The 25,678-nt window shown below is 36.5% G+C and overlaps 1 protein-coding gene across 1 annotated transcript in view; it reads left to right on the top strand.

Moving 5' to 3' along the window:
* The window catches only part of gabbr1a (gamma-aminobutyric acid (GABA) B receptor, 1a), an 85,794-nt gene that overhangs the window by 18,562 nt on the left and 41,554 nt on the right, over positions 1-25,678 (top strand). Inside the window, 8 exon segments of the mRNA XM_048161499.1 lie at positions 11,172-11,306; positions 14,250-14,420; positions 17,267-17,368; positions 20,626-20,691; positions 20,860-21,022; positions 21,025-21,050; positions 21,124-21,369; positions 21,704-21,767. Of these exon segments, the coding sequence (XP_048017456.1) occupies positions 11,172-11,306; positions 14,250-14,420; positions 17,267-17,368; positions 20,626-20,691; positions 20,860-21,022; positions 21,025-21,050; positions 21,124-21,369; positions 21,704-21,767 (973 nt within the window).

The raw sequence follows: 25,678 nt of genomic DNA, 5'->3' as shown, positions 1-25,678 counted from the left end.
TTTTGGGACCTGAAAATGCAAACTTTTGAAAACGGAGTTCAAAGTGCAAGTTTTGAAAACAATAAACGAAAACACAAATTTGTGTAAACCGTGACGTCATGCATATTACGTGTTCAGTTTATAGGTGTGTAGTGTTTCTTTACAAAGTGACATCGCCAACTACTGGCCTAGCAGCATAATACAGTGTTTTTAGTCATTTCGCGGATCCGTTTGAACGGGAATCGTTTTGATAACATTGTCGTCTCTATGCGAAAAACGCAAAGGAAAAACTTTTCTGTTTTTAGCACATTGTTGCTGTGTAAACGTACCCTTAAAGGTGCAGTAAGCAATTTCTGAGAAATGCTGTTGAAAGTGGATTGGACTGAGCAGCACAACACACTTTTAGCCAATCAGTAGTAGGGGGCTTGTCCGCTTGTGATAGGGGAGGGGAGAGTGAGCAAGAGAGAGATTTAAGGGGGGGGGGCATGTTAATCTTGAGTACCTATAGAGTAGTAGTGCATCCTTCATTCTCCAAAAAGTCTTTAGTTTAATCATATTTATAAAACATAGATACGCTGTACCGAGTCTTTCCGAAAACAGCCAAACGCCTGGAGGCGTGCCGTGTGAGCGGAGCTAAAGAGTGACGAGCACGCGCAGCTTTTGTGTAGAGATCGTCTACAAGCTATCAATGGTCAGCTAAACAACTGTATTTAAACACACACAATACACCATCGCATTATCCATGGATAACTTTTGAATCACTATAATGAATATAGCATATGAATTTTATGAATTCACTACGTTTGTGTTGTTTACATTACGTTATATACACTCAGGCGCCTATTGCCAGCAAAACAAACATTTGATGCAGTTTTACTCACCACCTGCTGTTCCGACTCATAACCAGGATCATTATCGCTGTGACCGCTCTATCTTTCAGTTTCAAACGATCTGTAAATCCAGCGCTGAACTGGGCCTTGTTTATAAAACCATAAGCGCCGATCCTGAGGGCTCGAGCAGCCTCAGAAAAACATGAGATATTCTCCATTAATTTTAACCAATAAAAAAGTGATTGTAACTATCAGTTTCTATAGTTATTTTAATAACAAATGTCGAGAGCGCATCAATGTATTGCGTGAGCACAAAACTCTCAGCTCCACTTAACGCTGGGTTCTTTGGGAAGCAAGATTATCTTTCCCTCACAACCAAAAACGCACTTCTTTGGTGACATTGTTGATTTCGTGCAGTCCTGTGACCTGTGCAGTGCTGCCGACGACTTCCGTAAACCCGACCGCACGTTGATAGGCGTGCTTTTACTCTCTCGATCCGACGTGCGCGCGCGCCCTTCCGGGAGAAGTGCCCGTAAAAGAAAATTCCACCCTCGTTGACGTCACTCAGGACCACGCTTGAAAAAGAAACTCGACATCTGTGACGATTTGGAAGAGAATTTTTGGAACAGAAATAAGTTATACGTCTAACTATGCTATGATAAAGGGACATCCACTCTTGCATTGCGTGTTTGTTTTTTTGGGGGGTGGACAAATGAAGGGAGGTGTGTGTTTGTTTGTTAGTTAGTTAGTTCACCCAAAAAATGAAAAATGAATTCTGTCATTTATTACTCACCCTCATGTCGTTCCACACCCGTTCATCTTCAGAACACAAATTAAGATCTTTTTGATGAAATCTGATTGGTATATGACTCGTCCATAGACAGCAATTTAACCACCACTTTCAAGTTCCAGAAAGGTACTAAAGACATTGTTAAAACAGTCGACGTGACTGCTGTGCTTCAACCTTAATTTTATGAAGCAAGGAGATTACTTTTTGTGCACAAAAAAAAAAAAAGGACTTCATTCAACAATTCCTTCTCTTCTGTGTCATTCTTGTACTGTTTACATTCAGCGCTTCCAGGTTCTACATCAGAATCCTGGCTCAGTATTGGCCAACGCTGATCACGTGAGCAGCACGACACATGCGTGTGATGCTGACGCAGGAGCCGGCCAATAATAAGTCGCCGTTCTGACGTAGAACCTGGAAGCGCTGAACGTAAGCAGCGTATGAGAATAAAGTCGTTATTTTTGTTTTGTGTTTGCACACAAAAAGTATTCTCGTCGCTTAATAAAATTAAGATTGAATCACTGCAGTCACATCGACTGTTTTAACAATGTCTTTAGTAGTTTTCTGGACTTTGAAAGTGTTGATTATATTGCTGTCTATGGACGAGTTATATACCTCTTGGATTTCATCAAAAATATCTTAATTTGTGTTCTAAAGATGAACAAAGGTCTTACGGGTGTGAAACGACCATGAGGGTGAGTAATTAATGACGGAAATTTCATTTTTGGGTGAGCTAACACTTTAATATATCAACAGTGTTTCTCAGAAATTACTTATTGCACCTTTTAAAGGGATAGTTCACCCAAAAATGAAAATTTGATGTTTATCTGCTTACTCCAAGCGCATCCAAGATGTAGGTGACTTTGTTTCTTCAGTAGAACACAAATGATGATTTTTAACTCCAACTGTTGCCGTCTGTCAGTCAAATAATGCGAGTGGATGGGAACTTCTACTATAAGAGTAAATAAAACTTGCTTAGACAAATCCAAATTAAACCCTGCGGCTCGTGACGACACATTGATGTCCTAAGAGACGAAACGATCGGTTTGTGTGATAAACCGAACAGTATTTATATCATTTTTTACCTCTAAAACGCCACTATGTCCAACTGCGTTCAGCACTCGCTTAGTGAGGTCTGATCGCGCTCTGACAATGGAAGTGATGTCTCGCGCATATACTTCAATGAGCGCTAGACATCACTGCCGTTGTCAGAGCGTGATCAGACCTTACTAAAGAGTGCTGAACGCAGTTGGACATAGTGGTGTTTTAGAGGTAAAAAATGATATAAATACTGTTCGGTTTATCACACAAACCGATCGTTTCGTCTCTTAGGACATCAATGTGTCGTCACGAGCCGCAGGGTTTAATTTGGACTTGTCTGTGCAAGTTTTATTTACTCTTATAGTAGAAGTTCCCATCCACTCCCATTATTTGACTGACAGACTGGCAGCAGTTGCAGTTAAAAATCATCATTTGTGTTCTACTGAAGAAACAAAGTCACCTACATTTGGATGTGCTGGGGTAAGCAGATAAACATCAAATTTTCATTTTTGGGTGAACTATCCCTTTAAGGGCCTTTGTAAACAAAATATTTTTGGGTCAAGGTTGTAAGGCTATAATGGGTTCATATTAGAAAAAGATGGAACTAAAATAAATAATTTTATAAAAAAACTGTCACAAGACCTTTTATTTATTTATTTATTCATTTAAAATATTTAAATGAATAATTATTGTATTAAAAGTGTATTAAATGTATATAAAAACCCCTGATAAAAAGTCACCGGAATACTAGAAAGACAATAGAAAGTTTAAAAAAAAAAAAAATTCTCCATTTCTTATACTTAAAAATAGCAGTCATATTCAGCTTACATATAATCATTTAGCAAATACTTTTATCCAAAGTGACTTTTCAAATGAGAAAAAGCATAACCAATTTATCATACAGGAGCCAGCAATATTAGCAGTACTGCACTAATCCTGATTTAATTCACCTTAATTCATGATTTAATGAAAATGATGTGTACAATTCCTGATATTATTAACGGCTTTCTAGAAATGTCACCATATGGTGCAAGTCTCTGTTTTAATTTAGCATTAATCCTAATAAAAATTTGAGGCATACTGCAAGTGAAAAAGTAGAAAAATGCAATATTCGGAGAGGCCGAGTGTGACGACGTATAAATGTCATGTGTTGGTATGCCGTGGAGATGGAAGAGCAGGTGTGAAGTGCTCAGACTCGTTGACATTTAAGCCGGCAGATATTTTGAGAATTTCCTCTTGATTGGTGAGCACTTCATACCTGGATGAGATTCTAATCAAAATTGCTTTTGGGTGTCAGAAATGTAATTACAAAGGGAGAAAATCAAATTTGATGTGGTTTTGCATTTAATTATTGTTCAAAGAATCTCAGACGTGTTTGGGGCATTCGTTTAATCTCTCTCAAATAGCCAATTATCACGCAGAGCAATGTTTGCATAGAAACATGAAAGTCACCTCAAAATTCCAATTTCATTTGACATTTAATAAATATTTATTTCATAAATGAGTGTTATTATAACCCCTGCAATGCTCTGCCTGCAGAACACAGATTTTTGTTGTCTAATCCATTTTTTCCTTCACTTTTTAAAATGCCACTTTTAGGAAATTATCCCTTGGAGATTTGTGTTTTAATTAATCGAGACCAACTAGATTTTAACTTTTTAAGAAGAAAATGTAAGTAGTGCTTGTTCATGCAAAACGTGATGCTACAGTGTTGTGAGTGGTTATTTGGTGGTCGCCAGGGCATTGTGATTGGTTGCTAGGTGGTTGCTTTTTGGCACAACTCAAAAGAACCCACCGCCAAGTTTTTACGATATTTTAGATATAGTGTGGGCCTTTTCTTTCATCTCCCATCATCTGATCACTTAGACAAGTAATATCAAGCCTCTTTCTAATATTTTGAGGTATCATTTACTTAATATCCATAATACAAACAGCATGGAATTGCACAACAAATGTAATACTTACCCTTATGGATTTGTTTAAAAGTATAAGCAATATTTATGCTTGCATTAGCACACACCACTAATAATTACTGTTGTCACTATAATTAGAATGTTACAAAATTGCGCATTTTATAATAAAAAACTGCCTTTGGCTTTTGATTCATTGCTGTGATATTGGTTAAAAATGGAAATCACAAAGTGATGTGCTGGTGCTACAAGTTGTGGTCCATCGTGTGTGTGTGAGATATTTCAGATATTTACAGGGACCCCCTTGCACAGATACACTCACCCTCTCCAGACAGTTGCCATGGTTATATCAAAGCTCAGCCTGCAAACTTTGATCAATTATTAACCGTGATAGAGCGAGACCGAGGTAGAGAGAGAAAGAGAGAGAGGCCGATGCCCTGATGAGATACTTGTGCTTTCCCTGTTTTAATTGGCATCTGTTGTATCCAGATTGTAACGAGAAGGATTTCCATATCCAAATGCATGCTTTATTCATTCTCATCAGGGTTCAGGGATGCAGAATCGCAGTTTAGAAATAACAAATCAACACTTGCAATTTAATATAAGGCAGAACAGCAGATAAAGACTCATTCGTGTTCTGAGTCACGGGAGGATGCGTTTTGCTTCTTTTAGCATTTGAATCTGTATAGTAAACAAAGTCAAAGCTACAGATCTGGCTTCCACACTGTAAAAAAAATCCCAGTAAAATTTGTGGTTGCCAGAACTTTACCGTAAAAAAAATACAGTAGCAACGTAAAAAAAAATCTGTTAAATTTACGGTAAAATAACGTATTTCATTAACTGATATAATGTTAATTTACCAACCTAATGAAGTACTAATATCTGTTTTGTACCTTTATAATACACTGACAGTCACCAAACACAGTGGTGATAAGAGTCACATGATGAATCAAAGTTCATCACAAGCAGCTTTTCCACAAGCTGAGAAGGACAATACTAATATATAGAGGTGCACACAGTGTCATTCACACACACACACTAAACACCATCATGGTAACATGCATGAAATTTTAAAAATGCAATAAACATTAATTTAACAACATTAGATGTAACATAAAACCCTAATGTACATAACTGATTAGAAAAAAATGAGAAAAACTAAAAAGAAACGAAAATTTATAAAATGTGAAGTGTCACACAGGGAATTGTGGGAATGTCAATTTACGTTTTTTCACTGTAAATTTTACAATGAATTGTTATTTTTCACTTCCAAAAACGGTGAATTTAACGGTATTTTACCGTAAAATTACATTAAATGTACCATTAGATCCATTACAGTTATTCACCGTATATAGTACGGAAACAATTGACAGTTTTTCACCGCAGCATTTTTACAGTCTTTTACTGTTAAAATCACGGTCATTTTTTAGAGTGCAGCTTGCGCTGTATGCGATGATGTCTTTATTTTTATGCGCAATGTGCTTACATTCACTAAATATTCTTTATGACTCAATCATAGTCATAGACATAATGGAAATTATTAGCAAGAAAGAAGGACTGGGATGTTAAATTTTAACTGCGGTAAGAAACAGGATGCAGTATTGCACTTCAAATTTAAATCTAAGGAAGTAGAAATAAAATAAACTAGAATTTGGGTAAACTGTAGTTTTTAATAGAATAGCAAAGTTTGTCAAGACAATCAATCGAATGCTGGCTTGACAAAGCCTTGTTTGAAGGTTTTGTAAAAAAAAAAAAAAGAAAAGAAAAAAGAAAAACTTACAGGAAATAAATATAATAATAATAATAATATAAGTAATCAATTGCAAAGACCACAAGTGTCGCTATTGGAACAATCATGAAAGTGTACTCTCTTTAAGTACACTGGCCTTTTATTTTATTTTTTTAAAAATATACTCCAAGTGCACATTCAACACACACTTCTTAGATAGAGGTTAGATAGTGAGGTTAGTTGAACTTCCTGTGAGGTGTGGCCAAATTAATTCAAATCCCAAATCGTCAACTGGAAGGCAGCCAATTCTTCAATTCTGAATTTTGCCCAACCCTGCACTGTTATATCAGACCCAACAAAAACAAAATTGTCATTGTGTCCAGCAGCAGCGAGAAAAGGTCTTCTTGCCCTTTTTAGCTGACACTCAGTATTCTGGTCCTGAGACCTGCATAACCTTCAGCTCCAGGGACTTTAAGAACACAGATGCCTCCCTCACGTCAAGCCACTTTCGATGGCTGCTTCTCCGAGCCCGTGGACTGAATAAAAATGCTTCAGCTCCCCGGAGATACCAAGAGAGACTGAAGCAGAGAAACCACATGTGGCTCTTTCAAAATTGTACTAGATTGGTCCAATGAAATTATTATTATTAGCTATTGCTAGTAACTACTCAATTCCCTGACACCTTCCACTTCATGGAGAAAGACGAGACTGTTGCACTGAGGCTAACTGCAATAACCATTTTCATTACTGCCAGTACTTGGCACCACAAGTGTATCTTTATCAATATCTGTTTACAATGTTTTATTAATATTTCTTCATATTATACAGTATCAGTGAATTACTATAACAATAATTGTTACCTGCAATTTAATACCTCAGGTTTTTTACGCACTGCTGCTACCACTGCAAAAAATCACCTGCCAGTTTGATTCCATCACTTGTATTATTATTGTATTGTACACTGTACACAAGTACGGTTGAGCGCTGTGTACGTTCACTGATCACTGTTTGTATGTCAATAAAAGCCTAAATTAAATATGTTCATCATATAAAGGCATCATGTCTCTTCAGAAGAATTTGATTAAACCACTCGATTCAAATGTTTTTTTTTTTATTATTATATCTTTATGAACGTTTTGAAAGATAAGAGTTCTGGGTGAATATACTTTCAATGGAGGGACAGAAATCAGATTTCATTAAAATATCTTCATTTGTGTTGTGAAGATGAACGAAAGTCTTATGTGTTTGGAATGACATGAGGGTGAGTATTTAATGACAGAATTTCATTTTTGGGTGAACTAAAGGTGCGAAGTTTTTGTACGTTGAAAATAAATATAACCTCACGTTGTATCAATCACATTTACACACTGTCTCCGAAACTTTTGTCCGTCATAAAAAAATTCAGATATGGTTGACGGGTTAAATTTTCTGCATTTTTCGTGCCGGTAGCAAGCATTTTGAGAGGTGACAATTCAGAGCCACCGTACAAGCGAACGCCAAAATCCAGAATGGTGTCTGACAAGTTGATCCTTTTCGCCCGCAGCACAAAGCATTGTATTACAAACATAGTGCGGAATACAAAGAGGTGGAATATAAAGATCGTATCGCTAGCAATGCATCAAACTGAGCCACTGACATCCTGAAGTAAACTTTGAATCGTTCGGGATAATACTGGAGCTCCTAGTGTTGGAACTCTCCTTCCTCTCTACGCAATCTCAGGATTGGATGAACCCAATATTTCTCTTTCTTTTTCTCTTTTTAAGAAGAGAGGGGACAACAAAATCATCCTCACTGCTTGAAGACTCCATATTGTATTGTTTTTGCGAATTTTTTCGCAATGTATTAATTGATAAGCATCGGATTCGGTGTGCAAGGATTCTGTGCGTGACAAATTTTTAGAATGACAAATACGAAAATGTCGGACTTAAAGGTGAAATATGTAAGAATTTTGCAGTAAAATATCCAAAAAACCACTAGGCCAGTGTTATATATTTTGTTCACTTGAGTACTTACAATATCCCAAATGTTTCCAACTATTTGTAAATCGTGAGAAAATTGCAGTTTTAACCAAGGCTTCGGGACGTGTGAGGAGTCGCCTGTCAATTGCGTCATACCCACGTTACCCTCGGTTTCCGGTTTTATTTTGTAGAAACCATGGAAACACCAAAGACGCTTCAATATATGACATGTTTTACTAGACAAGGGAACAACTGTTTTGATATATTTATAGACGGAAAATGAATTATATATAGCTCAACACGTTTAATCTTATTGTTTAAATCTAATTGTCTTGATTTTTTGCGAGTACCATGCTTTACCATGCCTCAGAGAAAAACACTATTTTGTCAAGTAGCTAACATAGCATAATCAGATGAAACTTTATTTTTAGTAACCGTAATACAGCATTTTCTCCATCATACAATATGTTTTAAAATTAATTGCATGCCATTTATCAACACAAGCCATCCAGCATTTAATATGATATTCTAAAATCGATCTAGCTTACTGTAGTGTGTAACAGTGTCTCACAGCAACGACCGAGCGAACGCACAGAGTAACGTTATAACATTTTCAACACTCTTAAATTATCTAATATAATAAACAGAGCTGTGTTACCTCATACTCATGACCAGAAAAGCGGAAGCAGCGCTGGCGACTGTGTCATAATAACAGTCCCGCTGCTTGTGAGGCGTGTGTTGCGCAATCGCTCCAGTGGCCTCGTTCAGCTCCCACAACACTCAGTCCTGCTCTGCTTTATACAGTAACGTTAATAATCGCATCCATGAACATGATTTCTTCCCGACTCCAATCCCTATTCTTTTGCACTGTCCGTTGAGGTGAAGACCACATCTCCCAAGATTCCGCTCTCAAACTTGGCATCATCAAGCTACGCCTTTGTTTTGAATAGGCCTCTAGAAACCTCTAGCGGACAGAAAATATTGCATATTGCACCTTTAACATTTAATATTTTGGTTTGCACTTAAAGGGGTACATTGCTGGCAAAATGGCGTTCAATAAAAAGGCATTTTATTACAGCATTATTACAGCATTTTTTGAATTCAGTGCTACCTGACCAAAAAACAGAGAAAAAAGGCATTTTTGTCTTTCCTTTTGCCAAATAGGTAGGAAAACACCCATAATGCATTGGGCATATTGCTATCCAAGGCCACTCCCACATATCTGCTATGGATACGCTTATCAGAGTCAAATTCCACCTTGCTTTAGAAGGAAATTAGCCTGGATGCCAGCCGAACTTAGCCCCGCCCACAACATTTTGAGGTCGGGGAGTTCGGTCTGGACTCGATCCGTAGAGGAGTAATTATGCCCGAACAGAAACTGTTCGGACCAATCACATTGTCAGGGCGATTATTGACAGATTATCACCAGAAACATAATCAGCCACGTCATCAAAGAGCGCTTGGGGAGTTTGATTGACAAGCGATCTAACCAATCAGAACGCCGCATCCGCCATTTTGTTGACAAAGCAGTCAGGAGTTATAAGATTAACCTCGGTGGAGTTAAACTTGAAAAATTGTGCATATTGACATCTTTCCGCGTTTGAAACAACATTCATTCTCATGTTCATTCATGTTTATTTGATTATACTATCGGTTAACGAGCCTCTTGAGCTGAGGCGCTACAGCAATCTGTCACGATCATGGTCACAACCCATTAAAGAGCCACAAAACAGTTTTTATTGTTTGAATTTTTTTAATAACTACACAGTTTGAAAGCTGGGACTTTGTTTAATATCATAAGTAACCTGCTCTGTCTCGTCTGTCGATGTGTTGTCAGTTTCCTCTTTGCTCCGCGATGTATTTTCCACTCTGTGTGGCGTGACAGCGCCACGGCTTGTCGGACAAAGCAACAGTAACTAAGGGGGGCGGGTCTTTGCGAAAGGTCAATTAGTTTACAACAATGATGGCTGTTGAAGAATTGAGATGTGTAGATTCCGCCATCGCGTCCGTTATAGAAGATATCGACAGCGCATTAATTTTAAAAAAGGAACAGAGGACCGCGATCAAGGCATTTGTCAATGGGAAAGATGTCTTTGCCATCCTTCCTACGGGATTCGGCAAAAGTTTGATTTATCAGCTGGCCCCGATGGTCGCTAAGAAGAGTTCTGTTGACAACTATGCGTCGCTCAACATACGTCACTTACTCTGTAGCTCTGATTGGTTGTAGGTCTATCCAATTGAGGTCTTTCCTGGATCGGTTGAAATACGCCCTCATAATCAAAGCCCAATGGAGCAGTATCAGACTCATATTCGAACTAGAATTGAGTATGACCACGTCAGGCTAGAAGGAAATACTTCCGAGCAAACTTTTAGTCATAATGGTGTTGACTTGTATTGTTACCAGGTGCAAGAATTCAAAGAGTAAAAGTTTAGTGGGAGTGAGTTACTATTGGTTTGGGATGGCAGTAAACTCTCTCTATTCTAATCTACTCCTTGTAAGACGGATCCAAAGTGGGTCCTTTCTGACTGTCATTGTTTTTGAGGCCAGCAACATGCCATTTAGTTCTAACTTTAACAAAAATAAAACTGTACATTACGCTCCTAATTAAGTGTTTCTGCTGATTGTTACCAAGGGCACCATTTTAGTGTGACTGCATCTGCTGCTTTCAAGCAGTCACCCCCTCATTTGTGAATCACTTCCTGTTGTATTTGTCACAGTGAACTGCAGCACGAGAGGTCTTTGGTGACAGCTTCACTGCAGTGCAAGATCGTTTTTCTGGGCAATGAGATACTGTGTTTCTGTGCTGATTTCATTGATCCCTTATAGATTATGACACACTCAAATGAAGCTTTTACACCCTGCAAGCTGCAGTTAACTTTTTCAAAGACAGTAGGCTAATTATGACTGTCTTGATGTTGTTTTTCTCTTTCCTTCAGTGTGATCCAGGAGAGGCCACTAAACTGCTGTATGACTTGCTGTACACAGAGCCCATAAAGATCGTCTTGATGCCGGGCTGCAGCTCCGTTTCTACACTGGTGGCTGAGGCGGCACGCATGTGGAACCTAATAGTGGTGTGTTTGCTATGTGTCTAAACTCCTTATATGTTTATTGTTGATCATTGGTTTCTCCGTACACCTGGATTTGACTGTCGAACGTTACAGAGTTTCATATTGAGAAGTTGGTTTACTGTTCTTTCCTGATTAAACAAAATGATAAAACAGTTGTTTTACAGCTTTCGCTACAACTAGATTAGAGATTTGGATTAACAAATGTGCCACACAAAACAAGGGGTTCTGTGTTGTTTTTGGGTCAAGGAACAAAAAGAATTTGGACTTGTGATCTTATTGACTTTCTGTAGTTTGTTTACACTATTGAAAAAGCTGACAAATTAAAACTGTCAAAAGAGGCTCTCAAGGAAGTCAGAGAACTGAAGAGAGTATGAAAGTGAAAAAAGAGTGTGAAATACACAAGATACCCTTAGTAATTATTTTTTCCAATTATTCTTTTTCAATCATCTGGCATCCACCGAGGTTTGCAGGAATTTGGAAAATAATGTTCTCTATCATGACTTTGTTCTCATCGGATAAGTTTACTTGTGTGAAGTAAGTTGCGTTTGCTGCATGCAATTTAGAAAAAGTTGGAATAGTGAGTTTGCTTTTAACAAATTAACTCTCCAAGGAAACCTTCTGAAAGACTTCAGTGGGTTTGTACTCGAGTAGATTATGAAATAGATTCTCTCGAAAAATAACTGTGTTTATATGCAACAGTTTTAGGCAAATCCATCCTTGTGAAAAAGAAGTACACTTTAGCATACTTTTATAAAGAGTACTTATTATTACAGAAATAGTATATACATAAGTGCAAACCAAATGTAATGTTTTCTGCCAGTTTAATGGATGTTAATTACAGATAAATAAAAAATGTATTATAATTTAAATTCATATTATATGCAATTAGCTGAATTTAGGGTGCTAGTATGATTTAAGTACCTCTTCATATGTAGTGGAGCTTTTTTGGTAAACTAAAATATACTTTAATGTAATTTCTATTGAATTTTGTATATTGTGTATTTAAATATAATTGAAATAACACATTATTAATGATGACATTACAATTTAGTACATTTAACCTTCTGGTGCTCTTCGATCATTTTTAGTTCATCGGAATGGTATGAAACTTGTCAAAAATGACAGAATTGGAAATAAATGGAAATAAGCGAATTTCATCGAGTGGAAACGATTGGTACTGCGCCCAAACAAAATCTTACTGAAAGCTCATTTTTTGAGATATCAACCTCAAATTTGGAACACAACTTGTTTAGATTTATGGCTTTGATTTTCTCACAGTTTTAGAGTAAAACATTTTTTGTAAAATATATACAGTCAAACCAAAATTTATTCAGACACCTTGAACATTTCATTCATTAATACAGTTTATTCACTATAGTTTAAAAAATGGTAATAAAATATGACAAGATCTCAGAGTTAAACTGTGTCAGAAAACATTAATCTTAATTATGTCAGATAACACTTAAGCAAAACATGGTCAGGTCAAAGTGTCTGAATAATTTTTGGTTCTAAATTTTTATCAATTTTACTGGTAGGAAGAATTTTTGGGTATAATATGTCACAGTTTACTTTATTTTGCTATCCTCACTTACATAAATGAACTATAGTGTCCTGCATCCACTAGTAAAAATATATAAAAAATATCAAACATGTCTGAGTAAGTTTTTGGTTTGACTGTATTTTTCATAATAAATTTGAAAAGTATTTTTGTGCATTTTTCATAATAAACTTCTGTAACTTTTTTTTTTAAACGTTTTTCACAGCAATAATCTACTAAGTGTCTTCTTTAAAAAGAGACCAAACAAAGTCTGTGTCTGCATTCAAGATTTATGACAGTTTAAGTTGGAAATTTCATTTTCAGTTCTATGCTCAAAAAGTGAAAAAAAAAAAAAAAATGCTGAGAAATTACCCCCAAAAGATAAAGTCATTATTGTGTTAAATGAGAAAAGCATCAAATAGACATTACAAAAAGCAGCTTTAGAAAGAAATATTGTATTTGATTCAGTTTATTACACATAAACTTTTAGGCCATGGGGGTGAGTAAATGAGGACAGAATTTTCATTTTTGGGTGAACTATACATTTAATGTTTGTTTGTTTTTTGTGATGGATTATAACTACTGCATAAATATAATTTAGTAACATAAAATCACCTAAAAATACAAAATATTATATAAAAAACATTATTAAACTAAAATATAGTACATTCATTGAAATAAAAAAAGGTGAGGAGCAGCAGATGGTTAAAATATATTAATTTTATATTCAATATTGAATAACACACTACAGTTGAAATTATTAATCAAGTACTTTACATGTGCTTTAGTATGTTAGTCAACAAAAAAAGAAGTGTACTACTTTAAAGCATGACAAAATGTTATTAAAATATGAGTAAATGTTTACTTATAAATAATATAATATAGTAATATAAAATATTTATAAGTAAAACTTTTAATTTGACTATGTGTTGTTATTTTATTATTAAATATTATTTTATCTGCAAGTACATTACTTTTAAGATTTGAAGTACACATTCAATACAATGAAGCACACTTCTTTTTCACAAGGAAATGTTTTTTATTTATTCATTTATTTTTATCAAGCAACCTGTTTCATTGCTTGAAATACAAAGATTTAGTTTTGAAAGTCTGAAACTTGTTAGCGTTCCTCTGCTGTACTACTGACACATCAACATTGGATGAAGAAACAGACTGTCTTATTTATTCAGGTTTGCGCAAAGCTTCTAGCTTCCCTGGGTTGACATTTACCCTTCTTACAGTGTGCACAGAAATCTGACTCATATTTTTGCTCTGCTTTTGCTTTGTGTTTCACTCTTTTTAGGGGTATGAAATAAGGTCAACCATATAGCTGAGTAAATCTTTTCAATGTGCTCTCTCTATCCTTCCACCTTTTTACCTACTGTTTCTCTCTTGCTGTCTCTCTGTAGTTTTCATACGGCTCTAGTTCTCCAGCATTATCCAACCGCCAGCGCTTTCCCACTTTCTTCCGTACGCACCCGTCAGCAACTTTGCATAATCCTACACGTGTGCGGCTCTTCCAGAAGTGGGGATGGACAAAGATCGCCACCATCCAGCAGACGACTGAAGTCTTTACCTCGGTCAGTCCTGCTTGCAGAGCTTTCTCTCTTATTTATCTTACTTAGTACAATCATACTGTGGTTTTCCTTTTGTTACCAGGGGTCGGTTGCATAAACCGCTAAGACTAGTCTTACAAGCGTAGCACTTTTTTTTTTTTTTTACTTTACTTTAAGAAACTTCCTCCCCTGATTAAAAAAAAAAAACATTTATTGAAACTAAAATGCAAAAATCCACATAAGGTAACATTGAATGCCTATTTGGTGACTTGACATGTCTGTAAGGAGGAAGTAGAATAAGACAGGCCAGTGTTATTCCTAAACACCAAAATATTCATTGAACACCTGAAGAACTAATAATGAGGGTAAATGTAGTCAAATCCATATTCTTGGCTGTGTGTAGCACCTACCACTCTGCATATGCCAACATTAGACAAGACTGTCACATTTTTTATGGCACATTTCAGCTTTGATTGTTTTGTGAACATGTAAAAATGTAATACAGGCTTTGTAAAGAGGCTACATTACACATTGTAACTCATTTCACATGCAAAAAAAGTCACAGCAAAAATAAATAAATAAATGTCACTAAGAGGATGGAAATGGATGGTTATGATTATAAATTATGACTGTGTTTACACAGAAATGCTGTACGTGGACCTCAGGGGGGAAATTAAATGTTAAAAACTGATATGACCCCTTTAAAGGAAGTCATTTCCCAGAAAAGTAGTTTCTTTTTCCTCTTAAAACCGTTAGCGAGCTTAGCTGCTCCTTTACTCTAAGGTTAATGTCTTAGAGTTAATGGCAAAGACCATGGTTGATTATTCTCTCCTTAAGTGATGAAGGACTCTTAAAGTCATTTTTCTTCATGTTAGCTGCTAGGAATATTGACCAAGTCATAAATCTCTCATGCATTGATTCAGTATTGAGCTAGTGTAATTCTGCTAGGCTAATGATCCCCCTCCATCTCTTCACCAGCTCATCTCTTTTTCTCATTTACTTTCATCCCAATCCTTCTCTCCTGTTCACATCCTCTTTCACCATTTCCTCCATGATGTAGGATGTCTCAAAGCACTTTTCCAAAAAAAGCTTAGGTAAAAAACCTACAGTAGGTAAGTAACTGGCTTCTATAAGTGAGTGATTTGGAGTAAATATATATATTTAGTAGAGCTGTCAAGCAATTAAAAATGTTAATCTAATTAATTACACAATGTGGCGCACATCAAATTTGGCTGAGAAATTACCCCCAAAAGATAATTAAAAGTCATTATTGTGTTAAACAAGAAAAGCATCAAATAGACATTACAAAAAGCAGCTTTAGAAAGAAATATTATATTTGATTCAGTTTATTACACATAAACTTTTAGGCCATGGGGGTATGAGTAAATGAGGACAGAGTTTTCATTTTTGGGTGAACTATACATTTAATGTGTTTTGTTGTTGTTGTTTTGTTTTTTTTAGATGGAATACAACATTATTTTTTAAATGAAATGATACTCTAAATAAGAAACTAAAACTGCCAGTAGGTGACGGGAAATGTCTAAATAAGTAAGTCATTGAATCATTCATTCATTCTTTTCATTTAAACGGCTGATTCATTCATTAATTAAAGGCCCAGTGCCTAATAATTAGGAAGATCTTTCACAAATTTTCCTAAATATTAGACATCTTTCTATCTACATACACCGTGGGTCCCCATACATGTTAAGTCGGCATGTTTCTACAGCAGCCCTAAATGGACAAACTGCTCTACAGAGCGTGTTTGTCACTGCGTTGTTGTTGTTCTCCTTCGTTGGTGTTTTTAAAGAAGAAGAGTAGTAGTAGTAGTAGTAGTCATCTAGTTTTATTAGAAGCAGAGACCGTTCATTGTTAGAAGTAAGAAGAAACCTCATTGCTTGACTGGCTACTCTCTGTTGTCTCAGGCGACAACATCTTTGTCCTGTGTAGCTTCTCTATATGCTTTGAAAGGGAGGGGTGAGCGGTGGTCTGAGCCGTTAGTTGCAATTCGTAACCTCACCGCTAGATGCAACTAAAATTTACACACTGAACCTTTAACTAAATGCTCTCTTTATTAATGGGCCATTGAATCATTCGTTCACCTGATTTGTTCAAAGTGCGAATTCGTTCAGAAACACCGCTATGTTGCTCGGAGATACACAGTCGTTCTGCTGTGGCTTTATATTTCGTTGACAAAAACAGACAATATTGTGTCTAAAATATAAACACAATATTCACTTCTTATTTGCTGGACTGTGGTATAAAATCAGTATCACATTTGCATTCATGCTAGTCGGAACAAAAACAGCACTTTTGTGATATTGCGCTCGTTACTCGTGTGATATTGCTTAACTATATCATGATATAAATATGAGATAACAACTCATACAGGGGCATTTTTGCCCCAGTATCTTGAATTTTATGGGCATATAACTGCATTCTATAGACTACATCACACTGTGAGCTGTTGCTCTGCTTCATGTTCATCACATCAACTGAATGAAATGTCAGATGACAGGTCTGGAGCGGGGTGTGTTCGTCAAATGTGTTAATAATTTTAACATGTTATTTTTTCCATAACTAATCAATTAAATGAACGCATTAAATTGACAACGCTAATATTTAGCTTTTGCATCTAGAGTGGTCAGTAGGTTTTGTATCTCCGTCTTTTTCCCTATCTTTTATTTTTCCATTTCCTTTACTTTGTCATTTTCTACATTGGTCTGCGCTTTGACCATTCACCTTTTGTTCTTCTCTTTCATTCGCTCCTTGATCTTTTTATGTGCTCTCTTCCTGTCTGTCCTCTACTCTCACAAACATCACTCCTCTCCTGTCAGTCCCGCTGTCTCACCGCTCTCTCTTTCTCTCTCCAGACTTTGGATGATCTGGAAGAGCGTGTGAAGGAGGCCGGCATCGAGATAAGCGTTAGACAGAGCTTCCTCACGGATCCCGCAGTGGCTGTCAAAAACCTGAAGGTGCTTTGATGAAAAATTCACCAGCTGCTCACTTCCTCTCCTCAGCCCATGTCGGGTAGCTAGCTAGCAGGCAGAGCACATGAAAACCTTATGTGAAATAAATCAACACTCCGAAGGATCGGTTTCCTTCGTCAGATCAAGTGACGGTTCGGATGCTGTCTTGGTCGCTACTGGCAGCTATTATTGAATAGTTAGACAGCATTATTTATTGTAAAATTATATTGCATGAAGATCTCATGAGAATAGGACTGTCTTGTTAAATGCTTGACTTGTTTTGGCATATATCTAGCCTTGTGATTTGAATATTCAGAACGACATTATATAAAATCTATGTTTTTAAAGGTGATGTGCGTAATTTGTTTTTTCAGTGCAACAATACTTTCTTCTTTCCCACCTTAAAGGATGTTCACTTCAGAATTAAAATTTTCCTGATAATTTACTCACCCCTATGTCATCCAAGATGTTCATGTCTTTCTTCAGTTGAAAAGAAATTAAGGTTTTTGAGAAAAACATTCCAGGATTTTCTCCATATAGTGGACTTCAACGAGGACCAATGGATTGAAGGTCCAAACTGCAGTTTCAATGCAGCTTCAAGCTTCAATGCTGCTTCTTATTTAGCAAAACGATGGGTTATTTTCTTATATGTATATATGTATGTATGTATGTATATGTATATATATATATATATATATATATATATATATATATATATATTATATTATATAATGTATTAGGGCTGTCAAAATGATGCGTTAATTTCGATTAATTAATCTGAGAAAAAATAACGTGTTAAAAAAAAAATAACGCAGATTAATCCATTCCGTATTGACTTTTGAACCTGGAGCCGTTCTCATGCGCACGAGCTCTCTCTGTCTTCAAAGTAAGCACCGTCTTTGCACTCTCTCTACCTCACACATAATAATCTAAATCAACTGACACAATGCTAAAAGTTCGTAAAACCGAATCCATGTTTCACGAGGCGCATTCGGAGAATGTTTTTCCTGAATAACCGCTGGGTGTGAGTGCTCAAAAGAACGTCACCTCATCTTCTCTGACAGGCGCCCTGCACGTGCAGCTGACATAAACCACACTTTCAGTAAACAAAAAGAAAATCCTATCCAGCGGTGAAGTGTTTTCTGTGTTGACAAATCTTTTGCGATGTCCTAATAACAGTCGCGATTCGCACGCAACGCGTCAACATCCGCTAATGTCCAATTCGCGACCTAATGACTCATTTGAACAGATTCATTTTAATGAATCATGACAACAACTGATCTGTCCACACGTTCTATAATGAATCATTTACTCGAACAACTCTGAAATGAGAACATATGTGTGCTTACCCCATTTAGCAAGAGTGGTTAGTAAAATTAGCCTTAATAATCCACAATATTTTCAGGTTATTTAAATGACAATGTGTAGTAAATTAGGCCTACCTATAAAATCAGTTTGTTTAGACTGGAGTGAGGTGAAACCAGAACAAAGTAAGTTATTGTTAGCTAGGTGCATTCAATTGTATATGGTAGAAAATTATATTATATAACTTCTAAATGCTACTTTTTAATACTTTTCAGGTTTAGCAAAAAAGCATCTTCTCTTACAAAGCTATAAAATCACTATACAAATTTTTTTTTTTTTTGCAAAGAGGGGAAGAAAGAATTACAGTGAGAGTGACGGGTACTTTATTGTCAGTATCGGGCTCGCAGATCACGTGGGTAGGGCACTTTTTACTGTTTGTGTGGATGACCATGTCTGTCACCACCGAACACCATTTTTGACCCAGGAAAAACCCTGCATTGATTTATTTGAATTGAAATATTTAATACTTTCACAGCAAAAATTATGTATTCGATTAATTTAGATTAATTAATCACAGAGTATGTAATTAATTAGATTAAAATTTTTAATCGATTGACAGCCCTATATATATATATATATATATATATATATATATATATATATATATATATATATATATATATACTTTTTAACCACAAATGCTCATCTTGCACTACTCTGCGATGCCACGCATTATGTAATCATGTTGGAAAGGTCATGTGTGACGTAGGCGGAAGTACGAGTGTTTACGAGCAAGTGTTGACAAAACGAACAAGCAAAGACTAAGTCAAACGGCCTTTACAAAAAAAAAAAAAAGTAAAACAATGATGTTGGACGATTTTGAAATTGGAGGAGAAAATGAGATGGAGTTTTTCGCCCTACTGTGGTATTTCCGCCAACGTCACACGTGACCTTTACAACGTGATAACGTCATGCGTGGCATCGCAGAGCAGTGCAAGACGAGGATTTGTAGTTAAAGTATATAATTTTTTTATTTATTTTTAGAAAATAACCGGTTGTTTCTCACTAGATAAGACCCTTATTCCACGGCTGGGATCGCGTAGAGCCCTTTGAAGCTGCATTGAAACTGCAATTTGGACCTTCAACCCGTTGATCCCTGGTGAAGTCAACTATATGGAGAAAAATCCTGCAGTGTTTTCCTCAAAAACCTTAGTTTCTTTTCAACTGAAGAAAGAAAGACATGAACATGAACAAATTTCAATTCAGAAGTGAAATAATCCTTTAATACACAGAAACAACTGTAAGGTATCCAGTACGATTTCTCTAAAATTTGTTCAGGAAAGATTTTAAAAACAGTCATCATTTTAGCAATTCAGTTTGGTAATGCTAATGGTGCAGAAATTACACACTTCATCTTTAAAGCATGTCATAAACAGAGTAAATTAAAGCAATAAGTCACAAGAAGGTGTTCTTACCCATGGCAAATCACACAAGTGGATTATTGCTTTAATATAGAAATGTTCAATAGAGCGTCAATTATATTATTAATAATTCAGAATAAAAGCAAAATAAAAAATTATCCTAGTATAGTCTATTTTCTGTAGGCTGTTTGCGGTTGCCAAGCAACATAGCATCCTAGACTGCAGCTTATTAAACAAATCACGGTGAAGTCATTATAAATAATCATTCTTGCAGTTTGTTATCAGTTGCTCTTTCCATCCAAGCTATGAATTTAATTTATGCTTTAAATCTGAAGAATGCTTGCATAAAACCTCGGTTCCAGTTCCATCCCATGTGTTCAAGAGAATAAAATTGTCACTTGCACAGAAAATAGTGAAAAATAGAAATGGTAATAAATTATTAAATATATGGATGTAAATCAGGCTAGTGACACTTTACTATATTGTCTATATTGTCTTGTTGTCTTTTAACTTTTTTTTTCTCTAAAACATCTCCAGCGTCAAGATGCTAGAATCATAGTTGGCCTCTTTTACGAGACTGAAGCCAGAAAGGTGTTTTGTGAGGTAAGTGACAACTTTTTGCAAATACATCTGAGCTGTCAATTCAACACAATTCAGTTCGATGCTTCTACTCAGCTTGAGTTAACTCACTGGGGCTTAACTGAGATTAAAATATTGAATACGATTATTGCTTAAGCACAGACCTTCAAAACATGGTGTCATCTTTGGCAGGTCTTCAAAGAAAAGCTCTTCGGTAAGAAGTATGTTTGGTTCCTCATCGGCTGGTACGCAGACAACTGGTTTAAAATCAAAGATCCGGCCATCAACTGCACAGTGGAGAACATGACGGAAGCCGTGGAAGGGCACGTCACCACAGAAATCGTCATGCTAAACCCGGAACCGTCCGCGGTGCCTCCAACCTGGTGAGTGGATCTCAAGACTAACTCAGACAAAGACTTTGACGACTATGAAAATTTCCTCCACAATCCTCCACAGACCTCCCAAGAGTTTCTGGTGCAGCTGATGTCACGTCTCGGGGGCAAAAACCCAGAAGAAACGGGCGGGTTTCAGGAAGCTCCGTTGGCGTATGATGCCGTGTGGGCTCTCGCACTGGCCCTCAATAAAACGGTGGCCCCATTGAGGGCCAAAGGCTGGGCACTGGAGGACTTCAACTACAACAACAAGGAAATCACTGCTGAAATATACCGAGCCCTCAACACCAGCTCGTTTGAAGGAGTGTCTGTAAGTTGATGAAAAGCAATGGAGAAATAGCTGTCAAATAACAATGAGATAAAATACTCCAGACATCCATTTCTTAGACCTGTCAGAACGCCTTTTTAAATTTTAAACTCGCTGTGGCACTCATCAGTCTCAGATGATTCTGTTTTTATAATGCACACAATGAATCTGAGCTCAAAGTCATTATAGGATGATTCAGCCTTTATTTTTCCACAGATTTTATGCTTCTGTTTTCATGATGAATCACAAATGGATTTCTTTTATGATGATTTTGTATTGACGTGTCTTTATCATAATGTCTTTTAACTATTTATATTTATGCATATGTGTCTCGTAGGGTCACGTCGTGTTTGACGCTCAGGGTTCACGTATGGCCTGGACTCTCATTGAGCAACTGCAAGGTACAAACAAAACGGAAAAACTCTAAAACTAATGTAGGTGATGACACTATTGCACTTAATTGCATTTTAAAGGTGCCATCGAACGTTTTTTTTACAAGATGTAATATAAGTCTAAGGTGTCCCCTGAATATGTCTGTGAAGTTTCAGCTCAAAATACCCCATAGATTTTTTTAAAGTAATTTTTTAATTAATTTGCCTATTTTGGGGCATCATTAAATATGAGCCGATTTATGCTGTGCGGCCCCTTTAAATCTCGTGCTCTCCGCCCACGGAGCTCACGCTTGCCTTAAACAGCATAAACAAAGTTTACACAGCTAATATAACCCTCAAATGGATCTTTACAAAGTGTTCGTCATGCATGCGTCGGATTATGTGAGTATTGTATATTGTTTACATTTGATTCTGAATGAGTTTGAGGCTGTGCTCCGTGGCTAATGGCTAATGCTACACTGTTGGAGAGATTTATAAAGAATGAAGTTGTGTTTATGAATTATACAGACTGCAAGTGTTTAAAAATGAAAATAGCGTGAATACAGTAAGAAACGATGGTAACTTTAACAACATTTAATAGTACATTAGCAACATGCTAACGAAACATTTAGAAAGACAATTAACAAATATCACTAAAAATATCATGATATCATGAATCATGTCAGTTATTATTGCTCCATCTGCCATTTTTCGCTGTTGTCCTTGCTTGCTTACCTGCATAAAGTCTGTTGATTCAGCTGTGCAGATCCAGATGTTAATACTGGCTGCCCTTGTGTAATGCCTCGATCATGGGCTGGCATTATGCAAATATTGGGGCGTACACCCCGACTGTTACGTAACAGTCGGTGTTATGTTGAGATTCGCCTGTTCTTCGGAGGTCTTTTAAACAAATGAGATTTATATAAGAAGGAGGAAACAATGGTGTTTGAGACTCACTGTATGTCATTTCCATGTACTGAACTCTTGTCATTTAACTATGCCAAGATAAATTCAATTTTTCATTCGAGGGCACCTTTAAAGGGTCACATCCATCATTTTTGTTGTATTGTTGTCTGTTTTGATGACTGTTCACTTATGATTTTAGTAAAATGTACTTGCATCAACTAACCAGTAAACATACACTATTTCAGTATTTTTATGTGAAAAATGTGCCAGTTCAAAGACTTTGACTGTCACACCACTTATTTTCAATCAAGCTGTAATTTTGTCAAATTATGCAGAAAAGTGAAAAATGGAACACTTACCTGTACTCGATGGCATTTTGCTTTGGGTGGAACTGACAGTTTTTCCCCTCCGTTTGGCCTAAAACACTGTGTTCATGGTCATCCAGTTTACAATACACTGGATCCTTCACTGGAGACCTAAAGTAACTCACTCCTGCTAGACGCTTACTCTTTGAATTCTTGCACCCATTAACGATACAAGTTGACATCATTGTGACTAAAATAGAGGTCTTCACGGGTCCAAAAATTCGAAACCGACCCGGACCCGACTGTTATTTTGAAAGTTGGACCCGGACCCATGCAGAACCTAGAAATGCCATAAATGTACTACTGATAGGTCTATTCCACAGCAAATGGCTTTTAATAAGTCAATAAACAAGTTGCGAAAATAAAACGTTTTGTCTTACCTATAGTAGCCTTCTCCCTTGTACCTGACTGTGATGCACAATCCTTCTTGCCAAGAAAGTTCTATCCATGTTATTCCTCTCTTGCCAATTGAAATGCTTAATCCACTCATTATTCCACTTGCTGTCACAATGACAAATGCGACTTTGCAGTTTTGCATTTTGTTGTATCTCGAGTCAACTCGTATAATAAAATAATTTGACTGTTTGCCCTTTTGAACTATAATAACGATTGCTTGTTCAGTGACATGGCCGCTGACTTTAGCATTACTTATTTGCGATCATTTCTGTGCTTTCTGAGCCGAGTCTGACCAAAAATTTAGATATAACATAACAGTTCATTCATAATATTATTATAAAAATAGGAGAAAGAAAGTGCGCTCGCATGAGACTGCACATGCGCGTTAGCTGGAGCGACCTGAAACATAAGCTTTTAAACGCATTTTGAGCATCATAGACTGATATCATGAGATAGTTCATCTCAGATTTTGTTAATGATTTGAAATATGTTATTTAAATGCGAGTGTGCAAGGCTACAAGCAGTTTTTGAGATTTGAAGTTTGTTTGCAATAGGAAAACTGGATGATCACCATTTGCTTGCATTAACTTTGCCCGTTCTGCTTCTGATGGCTGGGGTCGCTCGTGTTTTTTTCACCTTATTTCCTGGCTCATACTTTGCCAGTTACAAAACACATGCAAACGCTGACTGACTCTCAACACGACCAGGTGATCTCCGAATCAGATCGGCTTGGGTATTACACTCAGTGTTAAATAGACCCAGGAACCGAAGTAATAGATTGGGACCCGACCCGGACCCGTCTGACCATTTAAAATATAGACCTAAACCCGTACGGGTCCCAGGTCCTCGGGTCTCGGGTATTCTTTGTAGACCTCTAGACTAAAAGTTTGCTAGGTAGTATTTCCTACTAAAGCAAGGCAGTATTTGACTCTAAATGTATCCATAGCAAACTGCTGGGAGTGTCCTTGGATGGCAACATGCCCAGTGCATTGTGGGTGTTGAAGTTTTCCTTCCTATTAGGCAAAAGGGAAGACAACAGCCTTTTTTCTCTGTTTTCTTTAATAAGGTAGCACCGATTTCAGTTTTTTCGCCTTTCTACTATATAGGCAGCCAAGTGTACTTAAAGGTGCTAAAGAGGATCTTTTCGTCGACTGAGAATCCAAAGACTGTTAGTGAGTTTTTGAAATGAGCGCATGCGTAAGAACAACCCCCCTCCTTCACAGCTCATTTCGAGGGAACGCCTCCCAAAACTCGTGCATGAGTATCGGAACACGAGTGTTTACCACCGGCATTCACTGTGTCGTGTTAGTGGATTCATTATGTCGGACTCACTGCAGGTAACTCATAATCTGCAGTTGTTACTCCTGTCTCCTGACAAAAACATTGCATGCAGCGCCTGTGGAGTGTGGAAAGTTACTGGAGCGCACAGGCAGTCATGGCAGTGATTGACAAGCCAGAGGGCCAATCCGCGCACGTCTCTTGTAAACGATTGGCTGATGTTTTTAAGGCCCTACCTCGTGCACAGATGATGTATATTAATATTATTCCTTTCAGTGCACCTAATAAATAGTCTTTTATCAGTTAGTAAAGACAGTTTCAAGTAATATTGCAAAAATGTATAAAACAAATCCTCTTTAGCACCTTTAAAGAGAGTAACACTCTTTAAAAATGCACTTTATAATAATGTCACATTTTAATAATTTTTAATGATCTTTTGTTGTACTTGAAGAGCACTTATTTTTATGTATTGTCTAACATGCCATATTTTAAGGGCACTAAATTGCAACTTAGATTTTTACAAACATAATTACAAATATTTTTAAATACAAGACATTGAGGTTCAATAGAAATGACATTAAAATTAAATTGAGCTTACCATAAATGCTTGTCAGTTCATTTGGCAGTATTACAGACTGTAGAAGTAATTATGAAATTACATATAAAGATAATAAATAAAAAATCACTTTAAAGGTAATGCTAATTGCATTAAATATAAATTTAAACTGCAATACATTTTCATTTAATTGCATTTAACATGCAGTTAAGTTTCCAAAAAAACTTAAATTTTTGGAAATTCTGTTCTCCATTAAGTATATTATTTTCAAGTATATTATTTCCATAATACGAACTCTTTTTAAAGTATGTTGAAGTGTATTTCTTTTTCACAAGAGACAGAATGCTATTAAATGGATCATTTTAGTTGTGGTGGAAATGACACTGTGATGGGGAAAAAAGACATAATTGACCTATGATGAGTGAATGTCCACTGTAATA

Source organism: Megalobrama amblycephala, linkage group LG16 (genome assembly GCF_018812025.1).
Source record: "Megalobrama amblycephala isolate DHTTF-2021 linkage group LG16, ASM1881202v1, whole genome shotgun sequence".
Lineage (NCBI taxonomy): Eukaryota > Metazoa > Chordata > Actinopteri > Cypriniformes > Xenocyprididae > Megalobrama > Megalobrama amblycephala.
Note: the sequence above shows the minus strand (reverse complement) of the source record. Positions and strands in the feature narration are given on the sequence as shown.